The sequence below is a fragment of the Lupinus angustifolius genome, chromosome LG06 (assembly GCF_001865875.1).
Source record: "Lupinus angustifolius cultivar Tanjil chromosome LG06, LupAngTanjil_v1.0, whole genome shotgun sequence".
Lineage (NCBI taxonomy): Eukaryota > Viridiplantae > Streptophyta > Magnoliopsida > Fabales > Fabaceae > Lupinus > Lupinus angustifolius.
This window is the reverse complement of record NC_032014.1, coordinates 12,309,631-12,326,851: the sequence shown is the minus strand read 5'-3', so window position 1 is coordinate 12,326,851 and position 17,221 is coordinate 12,309,631. Positions and strand designations below refer to the sequence as shown.

General features: G+C 34.6%; 1 protein-coding gene across 1 annotated transcript; it reads right to left on the bottom strand.

Moving 5' to 3' along the window:
- LOC109350469 lies at window positions 592-2,680 on the bottom strand. Its single transcript, XM_019591703.1, has 3 exons — window positions 2,500-2,680; window positions 1,513-2,379; window positions 592-1,436 (listed from the first exon to the last, which is right to left on the bottom strand). Exons 1-3 carry the CDS (start codon window positions 2,678-2,680, stop codon window positions 592-594), a joined length of 1,893 nt encoding a protein of 630 aa, XP_019447248.1.

The following is a 17,221-nucleotide window of genomic DNA, read 5'->3' as shown; positions in this document are numbered from 1 at the left end:
AATTAAATTAAATTCTCCAACTCAGCTACCGGATTAAATTAAATTTAATGGCATTAATATTTGTAACCAATTTTATTTTTACAAACAATCATTCAACTCTCCAAAGAATCAACTCTGCAAAGATTTATAGTACATTCAATAAACGAATCTCTGCAACAAGCAAAGAACCTCTGCAAAGATGTGTAGTAGATTCAAGAAAAGAATCTCTGCAATGATGTGCACTAGATGTAAACCAACAACAAAAGAATCTCTGCAAAGATGTGTAGTCATTCAACTCCTACACACTAAAATCTTCTACACACTCCCACATTTATTTTAAAGTCCCTTGCACATTGGACAGTGACGTTATAGTTTCTAGTTATATTTGTATCATATAATTATATTTGTAGCATATAATTATATTTATAGTTATAGTATATAGTTATATTTATAATATATAGTTATAGTATTTTTATAGTATACAGTTATAATATATTTATTTAGTATATTTATAGTATAAATTTAAAGTATATTCACTGCACATATTTCATAAAAGAATTTTATATCAATGTAAATACATTACAAAGGTATTGAGTAACAATTAAACTAGTCTTACGAATGTTGCCTAGAACTCTCCCCTAATTCTCTAGATCGCAATGGACATGTCTTCCTGTTATGACCTACTGTTCTACACCATCCACATTTTTTAAGTTGTTCACTTTCAACCTCATCCATCTCATTGTGAATGCGTGAAGTCTTTGGTCTTCCACTTCTTTTCCTACGCATAACAGGATTGGGAATGAATGTCGGACCTGAATAAGGAGGCCAATATTCTTCATTACCAAGTGGTTGAAACTCATATCCATAAACCTTCTGAAGATTATCGAGGCGGTAAATTGTTGAGATAAATTGGCTGCAATCTAAATTCAAAGAAGCGCACGTTGCGATAGCATGAGAGCATGGCAATCGTAATGATTGAAATTCTCCACAGTCACACCAATTCTCAGCAAGTTTTACTGTATACAGCCTCACTTGCCGACCAGCAGACCTAGATACAACTTCAACTTCAGAGACTCCAGTCTCTCGTGAAAAATTACGAACTAGTTGACATGTAGATTTACGTTGATTTTCTTTGATAACCTTTGTCAATTCTTCGCAATATACATGTCCTGCCATAACCATGTTAGAGGCTTCATTTCGATGTTCATTGAACCATTCGTTAAGCCTATAATATGTTGCTCTAACAAGTGCAGTGATAGGAAGAGCTCTTGATCCTTTCAAAACACCGTTAATGCATTCAGCAAGATTGGTAGTCATGTGGCCATATCGTCTCCCTCCATCATATGCCTGACTCCATTTCTCTTTTGGAATCTGGTCCAACCATGCAGCAGCCCTTGAATTTTTTTGACGCAACGAATTCAACATTCGCTCGAACCGTGGTCGCATCAACTCATAACCTAGTAAATAAATACAAACATATTAATATCCATAATATAACAATATTAATAAAATAAAAATATAAATAGGACATACCCATTTCTACAACTTTGTCTTTTAGATCAGAATCACGGAATTCCTTATTGAAATTACTAGCTACATGACGAATACAATAAACTGATTGTGCACTAGACCATCCTGTCAACTCACTTCGCAATGCAGCTAATAAACCTGTCCCCCTATCTGATATGATACACAGGTTTTCTTGTGGGGTAACATAGGTCTTCAGATTGAAAAAAAACCATTCCCAAGCTTCTTTTGTCTCTCCTTCGACAATGGCAAATGCAACTGGAAATACACGTCTATTTCCATCTTGTGAACTTGCTATTAGCAATGTTCCAGTATATTTCCCAGTCAAAAATGTACCATCCACTTGTAGGATTGGTTTACAATAACCAAACCCTTCAATACATGGTTTGAAAGCCCAAAATATTCTATCGAGAATGATTCGACTTGGATCTTCCATGCCATCTACAACTTCGTGATGTGCTTGATATTTTACAATTGTGTCCGGACAAAAATATTGTAGAGCATTCATCCAACGTGGTAACTCATTATAAGATCCTTCCCAATCACCATAAATTTTGGCCATTGCCATTTGTTTTGCAGTCCACGCCTTTCTATACGTGACTGTATAACCAAAACGACTAACCACCCATTTCACTAGTGCCTTAACTGGTATACTCGGATCTGCAGATACCAAATTAACAATAAGGTCTGCAATGAATGACGAATTTAATTTACTATGATCTTGAGAAACTACCATAGACACACAACTATGTGTTCCACTAATTTTTCTAATCTCCCAATAATCGCGTTTAACGTTATAACAAGCGCGAATTCGCCACTCACATCCTGCACCAAAATGTTTACATTTGGCAACGTATCTGTCCGGTCTCGACTCTACAACAATATAATCAAATGAATTTTTTATATGAAATTCTCTAATTGCATTTATTGTGGCTTCTTTAGATTCAAATTGCAAGCCGATAAACAAATCATTATCAACAACATTCGTTAAACCGGTTACGTGCCCAATATCACGACCAGCTTGAGAATTTGTGTTCAAGAAAAATGGTGACGGAGTAGTATATGTAATACTACGAGATGAACTACTACCAAACTGAACCTCTTCCTCATCACTACATATTTCAATCTCCTCTTCATCACTAAAGTCGCTAACAATATCTCTCACAATAGCCATCTACAATAAAAAATTAAAAACATTAAAACATATAAACTTATAGAAATGAAATAAAATGGAGCAACTAAATAATATACTAACCTCTACAATAAAAGCTTACTGGAAGAAAGTGATTAACAAGCTCCTCTATTTCACAGAATTGAAAGAATGAAGAGAAATTGTTGTGAAGGTGTAATTTACATAGCACTAGTTGGTAAATTTATAGACTTTCAAAAACTCCTTCCTGATTGCCGATTTAGGTGAGGATGGGTAAAAAAAAAATTACATGTAAAACTCCCCCCCATTGCCGATTTAGGGGGGAGAAATAAAAAAAAAAATTAAATTTGTAAAACTCCCCCCCCCCATTGCCGAGTTAGGGGGGTTAAATTTAAAAAAAAAAAATATAGGTAAAACTCTCCCCCCATTGCCGATTTAGGGGGGAGAAATTAAAAAAAAAATATAATTTGTAAAACTCCCCCCATTGCCGAGTTAGGGGGGTTAATTTTAAAAAAAATATATATATAGGTAAAACTCCCCCCCCCCATTGCCGATTTAGGGGGGAGTCGAATAAAAAAAATTAATTTATTTGAAATCGGCAACAGGGTTGCCGATTTAGGTGAAAACTACACCATCTTCGTAATATTTTCAAAAGGTGCACCAAGACCGTAATTTTTCGGTCAAAGTGCACCAACTGAGTAAATTTCCCGACTGACTAACGTGTGTCATGTTTTTGAAAGTTAGGAATCAAAATGATAATTTATATTTATTAGGAACAACAACATAAGTACAAAATGTGTGTTTACTCTATTTAAAATTAAGTAAAAAATACACTAAATGTCTAAATTAATAAGCAAAACGTAAGAACGACCAATGCAAAATGTAAATATTAGGTTATATAGTTAAATTATTTTGTAGGGCATAAAGCATAACGATCCCACACTTACACACATCAATCATTCATCTGCATCGCATTATCAAGGAATGTAATGATACATGATAAGCCAAAAATGAGAGCATTTCGGAGAGTTTCCCCACGTGCTCCGAGGAGAGTTTTCCCGATAGACCCTAGGCCTCACGCCAACCAAATTTACCCAGTTATTGCTCAGCCATTGTCACGCCCTAGTAGTTCTCACGTCCATAAGTCTCACAGTGTTCCTCCTCTAAGAGGCTCTATCGGTTCCTCTAGGGGGGTCCTATTGTAGTTCCAAATGATGCGTGTTGTCGTCGTGATCCTGAGAGAGGTCGAATTCTAGGTAATCATTAGAGTGATAATGGAGAATTCAGTTCGTTTTACGTTACTAACTTCCTAGACGACTTTGGCACCAAGGACCTGTGGAGATTTTTTTTCAGAAATGGGGGAGAGTTAGGGATGTTTATATAGAGGTAAAGAGGAATTGGTTTCTTTAGAGGGTTGCTTTTCTCAGGTTTGATAAATTTAAAGTTGAAAGGAAGCTTGCTCAGGAGTTGGATAATTTGTGGATTGGAAATTTGAAAATATTTGCCAATATCCCGAGATTCAAGAGGAATCCCGGCCGTTTCGTTAGTGGTAATGACCTTCAACCCAGTATCAGAGTGGGTTAAACTATGTGTCGTAGAGACAATAGAAGCTATGTGGAAGCAGTTAGGGGCACTGAACAAGTGGGTTCTAAAGAAGTGATTCCTTGTGGTTCTATGTTGTTGTCGGAGGAAGTGATGAGTCTGCAGTTTTCTGTTGCTAAAGAGGACTTGGAGTGGTCGCTTAAGTGCTTGGTTGGGAGAACTGTGGATTCAGTGTCCCCAAGTTTGGTGCCTGAATTGCTGAAGGTGGAAGGAATCCTTACTATTTCAGCCCATCTTCTAGGGGGAGACCTGGTCCTTCTTTCTCCTATTGACGGTGAGAACGTCCAAGAGGTTCTGAAGGACTCGAAGGACTAGTTATCCTCCCTATTCTTATTCGTCTCTTCTTGGAGTGTTGATACTCTAGTGGAGTATAGGGATGTATGGAGTCAGTGTTTCAGAATTCTGGTTCATGCGTGGTTGTGGGATTCTTTGAGTTAATTGCAAAGGAGTTTGGCTCCTTAATTTCAGTGGACGAAGCTTCAAGTCAGAAGGTGAGCTTCAAATTCTGCAGACTCCAGGTTAGAACTCCAGTGGAAAACAAAATTGAGAAATCGGTTGTAGTATGTATTAATGGCAAGGAGTCCGATATTATTGTGTGGGAGGAAACATGAGGAGTTTAGCCCTTCCGAGGAGACCAGGTGGACAATAGTTCTCATTCCTTTGCGTTAGATTCTTTCGACTCGGAGGATGAAGGGTGCTAAGAGAAATCCTCGGCTTGGATATCTGACACGGCGAAGATTGGTGACCATCATCTAGTATGTGAAGAAGATGGTAGGGATGTCATGGAGGAGAGAGGTGCAGTTTGTGGAGTTAATGCTTAACCCTTCCTAATGCTTATTTTTTTTTGAACCCGGTTGCTAAATGAGTTATTGAAATCAGTGGAGACCAGGAAGGGAGTGAAGGATTTGCGGCATACCTTAATCCAATCATTGGGAAGAACTTAATTCTCTCTCGGGTAAATGGTGAGAAGGATGTGCTTTTTGAAAATGAATTTATTGGCATTAATAGTGATGTGGAGGCCCCCGTTTTTAAAACCCGCGACATTCATAAAGTGGTCCCCCTGGCCCCACAAATGTTTGACTCAATTATAAAGTTGACTCTCACTGAGGGTATTTTCGGAATCGCTGGACGAATCTCTTCTCTAGGAAACGTTTGTTTTGGGAGGAAGCTAAGATTTATAGGTTGTGTCATTTGGAGGAGATGTGGTGTGTGGTGGGGGATTTCAATGCAGTTCTGCATCAGGATGAAAGAAAGGGCTCTGGTTCTCTTGTTGTTAGTAGTGACTGTGTGGAGTTCTCTTAGTTCGTTGACGATATGGATCTATTCGATCTTCCTCTTGGTGGTTCGAAATTCACTTGGTTTTTGTCTAATGGCTCAGCGATGAGTAGGCTTGATAGGTTCCTTGTCAATGATAGTTGCCTCAACAGTTGGGATAGACTTGTCCAATTATGTCTGAATAGGACTTTCTTTGATCACTATCCTATTATGCTAAAAAATGATGTTCCTGATTGGGGTCCTTCTCCATTCAGAAGTAATAATTGCTGATTTTCATATACTCGATTTGGTAAGTTTGTTGAAGTCGAATGGAATAAATTGGAGGTTCATGGTAGGGGTTCTTTTGTTCTCAAAGAAAAATTGAAATGTCTTAAGAGATCGCTGAAGATTTGGAACAACGATAACTTTGGATTACTGGATAGGCAAGTTGTTGAGAAAGCAACCTTTAATAACTCTATTGACGAAAAAAAGTGTGATGTTCGTTTATCTGATGTAGGTATATCAGCTAGGAGATCTCCTACTGTTGATCTTTGACGCCTTTCAAGCAAAAAAGACAACCTTCTCCTTCAGAAATCCAGACAGAGGTGGCTTCGTGAGGGTGACTCTAATTCTAAATTCTAACATGCTTCTATCAATAGAAGGAGAAGATCCAATGAGGTTCTTGGTTTGTTAATTGATGGGGAATGGTTTGAGGATCTGTTAGGGTTAAAGATCATATCTGCTCGTTTTTTCTTGAGTGTTTTGCTGAGCATAATTGGAATATGCTTTCTCTTGTTGGGATTGAATTCAAGTGCATCTCTGAAGCGGATAACAGCTTTTTTACTGCTCGTTTTGAGGAAGCTGAGATTAAATAAGTTGTATGGAGTTGTGATGGTAATAAAAGTCCTGGGTCGAATGGGTATAATTTCAATTTTATTAAAAAGTATTGGGATTGTGTTAAATCTGATGTTGTGCCTATGATGGATGACTTCTTTTGCTCTGGTAACCTTGCGAAAGGCTGCAAAGCTTCCTTTATTTTTCCTGATTCCGAAGTCAAGTAGCCCGCAAGGTTTTGGTGATTATAGATCTATATCCCTTGTTGGTTGTATCCATAAGATTATTTCCAAACTTCTGGTTGGGCGTCTTAAAAAGGTTCTGCATTTGGTCACCTCGGAATGCCAAACTGCCTTTCTCAAAGGAAAATACATCATGGATGGGGTTGTCATTGTTAATGAGATCATCGATTAGGCTAAAAAGAACAATGTTGATTGTTTTATTTTTAAGGTGGACTTTGAAAAAGCTTATGACTCAGTTAATTGGAGCTCCCTCCTCTATATGTTGGAAAGATTAGGTTTTTGCTTCAAATGGAGAAATTGGATTAAGAGTTGCCTGTAGTCAAACTCTGTATCTATCTTGGTTAATGGGAGTCCAACCATGGAGTTTAATGTGGCCCGAGGTCTGAGGCAAGGTGATCCGGTCGCTCCTTTTGTTTTCCTTATTGTTGCTGAGGGCCTGGCTGGAATTATGAGATCGACAATGTCGAAGAGAATCTTCAAAGGCTATGTGGTCGGTAGAGATGAGGTAAGTATTTCTCATCTACAATATTTTGATGATACCATTTTGATGGGGGAGAACTCTGTTGATAATGTTGTGGTTCTTAAGAGCATTCTGAATTGTTATGAGTTGGCTTCTGGGTTGAGAATTAACTACCAGAAGAGTAGTTTTATTGGCATTAAGTCCAGTCCTGGGTTTGTTCAGTTGGCAGTGGATAAGTTGTTATGTAAGGTTGGCTCTATTCCTTTCAAGTTCTTAGGAATCCTTGTTAGTGCTAATCCTAGAAAAATTTCTACTTGGGCTCCAGTTATTGACTCGTTTAAAAAGAAGCTCTCTCTCTAGCAACAAAAGTTTCTTTCTTTCGTTGGTCGTGTAACTCTCATCAAGTCGGTTCTCTCTTCCTTAACTATTTATTTCTTCCCCTTCTACAAAGCTTTTGTGTCTATTATCTATAAGCTTGATAAAATCCAGAGAAAGTTTCTTTGGGGTAGGGGTGAGGTCAGTAAAGGGGTTCATTGGGTGTGTTGGAAAATGGTTTGTAGGTCGAAAGAGGGAGGAGGTCTTGGGATTAAAAACTTGTGTTTGTTTAACCTAGCCTTATTAGGTAAGTGGAGGTGGAGACTTCTCCTTGAGAGTGATTCTCTTTGGGTGAAAGTTTTGAGGTCTAGATATGGGGTGGGTGTGGGGGTTGTGGGAGGGCTTTATGGTGGGGGGTGTTTTAAAAATAGGTCGTTGTGGTGGAGAGATCTAGAGTGCCTTCATAGTAGAGTGAATGAGATTCACAATGGGTGATTTTTGGAGGGAGTGAATAGGAGAGTCGACTCTGGTGACTATGTTTTATTTTAGAAAGATCTTTGGGTTTGGGAGGCTCATCTTAACATTTGTTTTCAAAGATTGTTTCAGGTTTCTCTAGACAAAGATGTTTGTATTAGCTCTTTGGGAGGGTGGAGGAATGGTGTTTGGTGTTGGAATCTAAAGTGGTGCAGGAACTTATTCTTATGGGAACAAGAAGAAGTTGGTACTCAACTTAAGTCACTGGAGGATGCCCGACCTATATATGACTATGTTGACGGGTGGCTTTGGGTGAATGGCAAGGCTAGTCTTTACTCAGTCAGCAATGTTTACACGGTACTCTTGAATGAAGGTTCCTCTATCACTCTGGTTTCTATAAAAGACTTTGGGCTTGCAATGTTCCTTCTAAATTGAGATGCATAGTTTGGAGATTGTCTCTAGATGGAGTCCCGACTCTTTCCAACCTAGCTAGGCGTGGAGTTACAGCTGACGTTTCTCAAATAGGATGTGTTTTCTATGGTGAGTTGGAAGAATATATTGATCATTTATTCTTTTCTTATCCATTCTCTTATGGTGTTTGGCAAATTATCCTTTTTTGGTTTGGCCTCTGTTCTGTTATACCGTTGGGGTCAAGTGTAATTTCCTTTTTCACTAGTCATCTGTGATGTTGGGGAAAATGGCTCACTCTCGGTGGATGTCTCTCTAGTTTGTAACTATTTGGTCCATATGGCTGGCTAGAAATAAGGTACTCTTTGAGCATTCTTCTGTTAATCTAGATGAGGTATTGTTCTCTATTCAGCTTCACTCTTTGAACCTACTTACTGCTTGTTTTTTCTTCTTTCTCTTTCCCTTTTATGGATTGGGTTTGGATCCCTTCTTCTTGTCTAAGTTGTATTGTCTAATAACTTTGTGGATATGAGTATCACTTATTCTCCTAACTCTGTTTTTGTCTTAATATTATTATTTGCCGATAAAAAAGAATGTTATTATCAGTGAGGGCATAATGTGTTCCCTTCTCTGCTAATTATTCTAAGGTTATATAGTTAAATACTTAAATTACTTATTATTATTTAAAACTCACATACAAGTCATATACGTTTGAAAACTCATCATGTTTTGATGGAAAAATAAAATCACCGCCACGACCACGTGGTTAAAAGCCACGCGCTCTACCACTGAGCTAAGACGGCTTGTTGATCTTAAGCCATATATATAATCATTAATATATAACTTAGTCTTGAATTTATTGATGTGTAAGCGGTTCCAGTTTAAACCGCGAAACCAATGGAACCGAACCAAACCAAATCGCAAAATGTGGTTTGGTTCGATTTCGCGATTTGGTTCGGTTATTTTTTAATGCACCGTTTATGTTCGGTTCGGTTTATGGTTTTAGAAATTTAGGAACTATTGGAACTGAACCGCATATTATATTAAAGAAATATATACTAGGGATTAAGAAATAATATTTTTATTATTGTTTAAATTCTTCAACCAATTTTCTAGCTTAAATTATCAATTTTTGTGTGAATTGTAGTGTTACATATGTTACTAAATTGTTATTAAGTTAGTATTATATATGTTATTAGTTACTAAATTGTTTCCTAATGTCTTATGATTTGGAACATATTTTCCAACTTTTATGATATTGAGTTTGAAACCAACATATATCATATATTGTTATACATGTGTTACTAATTATGAAATGTAAGGTTATAAATGTAACTATTATATATTTTATTAATTGATATATATGTTAGTAATTATGAATTGTATTGTTATATATGATTCATATTTTTTTATAATGATAGTAGTATAGTTTATCCTTTTATGATAAACAATATCTCTTATAATACATTTTGAATTTTCAATTGATGAAATATTTTTTTTATAAAAAGTAAATGTAAAAACCGTGGAACCGAACCGAACCATTCAAGAGCGGTTCGGTTCGGTTCTTATAGTTAAAGTTGCGGTTAATTGAGCGGAACCGAACCATATTTTTTGATCGGTTCGGTCACTAAAATGCACCAAAACCCAACCAAACTGAATTTTTACACCCCTACTTAGAGGACGCTTTACCATAATAGAAACTTAAAGAAAATATAATGAATTATTTACCTTATAACTTGACTTTACAAGCTTAAAAAAGAATTTGACTATCCAAATTAAAAACTAACTTTATTGTATTTTTTATTCAAAAGTATCCCTTCCCTTATATATAAAAAAAACTTACTCATTTTAAAGTATATGTGGCCATTGTTATGAGCAAATGTCATTCTCATAGATCCAAAACTTGATTGTAAATTGACTTGAACTAGTTAGATTGGTTTAAAAAAATAAGAAACATTTCAAGTTATTAGAACTTAGTATTTTTTTTTAGCTCATGAAAATCCTAATAACAACTTAGGAAACTTCTTGATTATACTTAAACGTGATTAGTTAAAATTAAAAATTATTGTTTTGTGGGATTTGACTTTAGTTTGTTAAAATGGCAGGAGGCATGCTTGAATCTTTTTGATGAAACAAGAATGATGAGAAAAGAGAATGAGAAAGAAAGCATAAAGAATTGATATTTCTCATTACTAAAAAATGAATTGAATTACAATGAATAAGAGAATCATCATTTATATATTAACTAGTTAATCGATTAATTGAACTCTTAATCGACTAACGAAAACAATATTACAACTAACAAACCAAAATCAACTAACAACTTTAACACCCCCTAAAGCTGGAATGTGTCAAGCATTCCAAGCTTGAAATGATTGTGTTGAACACTACACATACTCTAATACATCCTCTTGCTGGTGAGCGAATATTCATCTCCCAGTCTTGAAATCTGAACGTGAAGCAATATTGACGCTTAACCACCATTTGGCAGAAGCAATTTCATCCAACGCTTAGCTATCTTTTTGACAGAAGCAAACCAATCATAACAGATAAAAGAGAGAAATGAGATGAACCTTAATCTTGATGGTTACATGTTGCTTCAATGAGGAAAAATTACACACTAATGTTGTGTGTTTAATGAGAGATGGAGGTAAAGAAACTTGAGTAATAAAGAATATAAATAATTGAGGGTAGTTGATGAAGAATAAGAAAAAGAAATGTGAAGTGACCAAGAATCTCAAGAACTCTGAAAGATCTCAAAGAGGAACATGCATATTGCTTGATAATATTCATATACCAAATTACCAGTTTGATCAACATAATTGAATGAAACTTTTCTCACCCTTCTTTTCTTCTGAGTGTTGTTACTTGTTACAGAATTGAGAGCAAGAAGATGGTAGAAACTTTTGAGAAGAAGATATGCACTAATCTTTTATTACTTTGCAAGAAATGAAATGAACATGTCTCTTTGATTAGTAAACAACACAAAGGTCCATACAAAGCTCTTGGCATGAATTTTCTCGGGAATCTTGAAATGGAAGAATGCTTGATATAGAAATGGCACAATCATCAGGTGTCTCAACCAAAGACTCTATATGATCAAAGAAAATGATGATGAGACTGTTGTAACTCTGGTAGACACTCTCCATTCTTGCTCTTTTGTAATAAGGTGAGTTGGAAGTTCTTCATAGAAACATAAACGCGAAAGCTAACAAAAGATTAATTACGTTTTGATACCATGTTAAAATGGTAAGAGGCAAGCTTGAATCTTCTTGATAAAACAAGAAAGATGAGAAAAGAGAATGAGAAAGAAAACTTAAAGAATTGATATTTTTTCATTACTGAAAAATGAATGAATTGAATTACAATGAATAAGGAAATCACCATTTATATACTAAATAGTTAATCGATTAATTAAACTCTTAATCGATTAATGAAAACAATATAATAACTAATGAACCGAAATCAACTAACAACCGACGATCTAGTGGTATATGGTCTCACTAGATCCCAATGTCGATTGTTTGATTCCTGTGAGTGACATTTATTGGGATGAGCAACCACAAACCCTAAAATATATTAGTTTCTTACCAAAAAATATGGGGATATACCCTTAATAGCACCCAAAAAAACAAAATAGTAATACATCATATATAAAAATACTAGAAATTATTTAACATTCACGAAACTATTACGTATACACATCCTTAGGAACACATGCTACTTCATTATAAAATTATTTAAAATAATAAATATATCAAAAGGTCAAGTTTAAGGAAGTGTTTGTCAAGTTAGTTTGCACAAATGTGCATTACCTTGCGTAAGCGTCCCTTTAGGCTTTTGCTAACAAATCCACTGAACATTAAGATACAAGATATGGTCACGAAAAATCGGAGATAGTGGAGCAATGCAAATTCCTTGCGACGGAAATGTAATCCATGAATCCAGTTAATATATAAATTATCCCATGGTTCTTGGCAAAGTGATATTTATCATTTATTAATCAATTAAGTACCATGTAACACGTGTTATTTTTTGTGTCAGTGGAATATTTGTAAATTAATATTACAGAACTATATGTATTTTCCACAGCACATGGATAGTATGGCAAAAGCTAACATGCAAACTATGAGATAGTTCGCATGGATGCAAACTGGTTACCAACAGTTAGATCATATGCCTAGAAATATCAGCCATTATTTTTTAACCGATATAATTGAGTAGAAATCTGATACATGAAACTCGTGAAAGATATCCACAACTTCTGTGTTATATAAATGTTCATGCCCAGAAGACGTTTACCTCTTTATGACTTCTGAGTGATTTTTTTGATATACAGAAGTCGTATTTCCATATTACGACTTTTGAGTAAGTTAATTAAACAAAATACCTTATAAATTGTTTGGCAAATAGCAATGTTTTTATGTGTCTGACTGTGGGTTTGAGCAACCAAACACTTAAAAACTTTGATGTTTACCAAATAACATGCAACATATTTTGTTTATTAAAAATATTACTCAGAAGTTGTAAAAGTGGTAAACGAATTTTTGGTTTAGAAGTCGTTAAAATGTTCCATGATTTCTGTATGTAAAATTAGTAATGCACAGAAGTCGTATAATGGCACTAAAACTTCTAAAAATTCTAAAAATTCTCATTGAGTATCTAGTTACCAATTCTTTAAATATGCATAATAATTCAGACCATCTTTTATGAAGAGATTATATTATTTGGGAGTTTTTGAAATATATTACTGCATCAAAAGTCTTATATTGCTTAATATTATTAACAATATATTTAACCCCATACACGAGCCTTTTGAGTAATTGGGTGTGTCATTTTCAAGATGGGTCTGATACTCTTCTAGCACACATACCAATTTGTGTCATCTTCAATATGGCTACAACATTGTTTGAAAGAATTTATATGTAAATATCATTTTTGTTAAGTATCAATGTGATCTATATTTTACATTTATTTTAGACACTTTTATAATTAATCAACTCAAATAATTAAAAATATACATACATATGATTAAGAACTCATTTGATTGGCCAAGTAGTACCCTAAGTGGTTTTATAGGTTTCATCCAGACAAAAGAGCAAAAAATTCTAAGTATATAGGCAAAACTTGACTAAGTTTAGCACAAAGATCATGCTTAGTGAAATTGATAATTTCTGGTAACTGTGCTCAACACCAATTCCACATTCAGTGAAAGAAAAACAACGCTCAACACATATCCTACCCTAAGCATCTAAATTAAAAGAATTAAAGTCAAACTCATTGTCTAGATTACGCTCAACATGCCTTATCATGCTAAGCACAATGGGTAGTGTGCGCGCACCGCTGAAAGTCATGCTCAACGCAACCTGGTGTGTCCAAGAGTCGTGTCCAACCAGCTAGATCCCACGCTCAACGCACAGACACTACGTTGAGCACAGAAACCAACATCAAAATACTATTTAAAGGCTTCAAAACCACTTCATTAAACACACTCTTACTTCCATCATTTTGTAATTTACTTTTGTTAAGTTTTATAGAGCTTAGCTCACTTAGTTCATTGAAACTAAGTGTAAGCATCATAGGTGATAATCATTACTCGATTGTGTGTGGTTCTATCGCCCCATGAGTGTACTATCTTTATCATACTTACATTGTGTGGATATGAGTAGTTAAGTACTCCATAGTTGGGGTTGAATATAACATGATTTTAATGTGTACACCTTGATTCAAAATTAATCTATGAAGTTAGGTTCTATTTGAGTTTTGTATTTATTTTTTGCTTCGATTGTGTGTGTTTCTACTGCCCCATGAGTGTATGATCCATGTCATACTTACATTATGTGAATATGAGTAGCTAAGTACTCCATAGATGGGGTTGAATGTAACATGATTTTAATGTGTATACATTGATTCAAAATTAATCTATGAAATTCGTTTCTATTTGAGTTTTGTATTACTTTTTGCTTGCTTTTAGTTTGATAAACTTTTAGCATGATACTTGAATAATTGTTTAAGATATGTTCTATATTATTTTGAGTTTGCATAACCCAACAAGTAGTAAATTTGTTAGATTAGACTTATATGATTTGTCATTTCATGCACTTCACTTTTTGATATCCAAATATAGAACTAATATTTTGATTTTATAACTCTCAAACTAAATAGCATATTTTACCAGACATAGAAATATACTTGAAGATTCATAAAACTGAATTTTATCATTGTAGTTACTATACATAGAACTATTTTTGGTGAAGAACTAGTATAAATCAAGACATTGGTGACTAGGACAGTTGAGGTGTTGCATTTTACTAATATTGCATGCATGAATCACTAGACATAGTGACATGATTTTGCAAGTCATACTTATTCTTATGTATTAAAATTGCTAGACGTGGAGCTTTCTTGCATAAGTTGTTAATTGACTAAGACATTAGCGGTTAATAATATTGCACACATGATTGTTGTGAAGAAGATCTTTGCTCCTCACCTTGGCACGGTAAGACATCAACATCACCAAAAAGAAGAAAAAGAAGAATACTTATGAAGACAAAGAAGGCAAAGCTTCAAGACAAATTAGTCTAAGTCTAAATAGGTACTTCTATCCTATACTCTCAAATATACAATAGTAGTAATGCTCAAACTATTTTTAAAAAAAAAATTGAAACACTTCAAGTATAAATCAAACAATTTTCAAAAATAGTGTGTAACAAGTTATTATATCTAAGTAACATGTTACATAAGTGAGAAAACCAATTACCCAACAAAAACTGTGTAGGGTAATCGATTACCCAAATGAAGTAATCGATTACTCCAATTAAAATTTAATTGACAGTTGGACAGCGTGTTTGAGTAATCGATTACTGAGAGTTGTTGCACTAGTTTCAGATTTCAAAATGAATGGTTTTCATCCCAAACGAAATGGTTTCATTCCAATCAATTCCTACCCTTTCAAATATGTGTTATGACTGGTTGGAAAGTCTATTTAAAGGTATTGAAACTCATAATCAAAAGAAGAACTCTTGCACAAACTTTCAAACATAAATTCTGAAAATTCTTTGAAATATTTTTCTGCACTTTTGCAACTTGTTCTTAAACTTTCAAAGTGAATTTTCTGAGTTGCTTGAAGTAAAGTGTTTCAAAGTTTTACAAACCTATAAGAGCATTATTACTTATTATACAAAAGAGTTATCAGATTGCAAGTGATATTACATTTCAAACTTGTAAAGACAATCCTTCAAGAGTGTGATAAGAAAAGGGATAGAGTCACTTGAAAAAGTATTTTTCAAGAGTGGCATAAGTATTAGTGAGTGTGTAAGGTACAACTCATAATATTAGTGAGAAAATCTCTTGTGTTGCAAGAGTACTGGACATAGCCTTCGGTGGACAAGAAGGTGAACCAGAATAAAATTTCGGTGTACTCTCTCCTCCTTTATCTCTTGATTTTTTATCCATTAATTTTTTGCAGAATTTCTCCGCTGCACTTAACTCTTGATTTTTCAGAAAAAGTTGTCATAATTTTAAGTCAACTAATTCACCTCCCCCCTCTTAGTTTCAATCTTAGTCTTACAATTGGCACCAGAGCTATTTTTGAGTATGTTATTCTCAAATCTGATCCTATATCGAAGATCCCCCTCTTAGTTTCAATATTAGTCTTACAATTGGCACCAGAGCTATTTTTGAGTATGTTATTCTCAAATCTGATCCTATATCGAAGATGGCCTCAAGGTCATTTCTAGGAGAAGGTTCCAACATCAACCGCCCTCCAAGCTTTGTTAGAGAGTGCTATGACTTTTGGAAAATCAGAATGAGAATCTTCATAGAGTCTCAAGATCTACATATTTGGAATGCAATTGAGGAATGACCCTATGAACTCTTCAAAGTTATCAACAAGGTAAGGGAAGTGAAGCCAATAACATTTTGTGTCGGCTCTAGAAGAAAAAGAATTCCTTAGAGTGTCAAGTTGCAAAATATCGAAAGAAATTTGGGACACTTTAGAAAGGATACATGGCGCCAAAGAAGTACAAAGGTCTACAACGAATAGTAAAGCATCAACATCAAAGCAAAAATCTACATGCTCTATATGCAGAAAACCAGATCATCTTGAATGTGCTTGTCCAGCCCTACAAAAACATCATACTTTCAAAAGAAAGAAGGACAAGAAGCATAGAAGAATAAATGTTATATCAGAAGATAAAGATGATGGTTTAAATGCAGAACTCAAAATTAAGGAGCAATCACATATTTCCTTGATGACTTCACACAATTCAAATGATGATTATGAGGTTAGTAACTCTGAACCAAATGATATTTTTTTCATATGATGAGTTACAAAATGCTTTCAATGATTTACATCAAGAATATATTAAGCTTTCCAAAGACATAAAAATGAAATTTTTATTTTGGAAAGCCATAACAAAGTTCTAAAGAAAGATATTGAAAAACTCACTTCTTCCTCATGTCAAAAATGTGTTGCTCTTGAAACTAAAGTTTCAGCATTAAATCTTGAACTTAATAAACTCAACAAGAGCAGTCACAATTTAGAAAAGATCATAAAAGTCCAAAGACATTCAACAAGCCATAAAGGTATTGACTATGCAAATAGTCGTGTGGCTAAAAATGAGAATGTCTTAGGAAAAACAATCGTGGGAAGCACTATAAAGTTTTATAAAGAAAGTATCCATACTAATCCTATTTTTAAAATAAAATCTTGGACACATAAACATCTATCCACTTGTTCTTACTATGATAAAATTGGTCACACACCTAACAATTATCATATTAGAAAATATGGTATGTCATCTGGCCAACACAAATAGATAGAAAAAGGTGCTAACCTCGCAGGACCCAAATCATATTGGGTACCTAGAAAATATTTTTAATTTGTTTTGCATGAGTGCTTGAAAGTCATAAGCATAAATGTATTATCATGACAACGGCTGTTCAAAGCACACAGCACGTGGAGATTCAAAATTA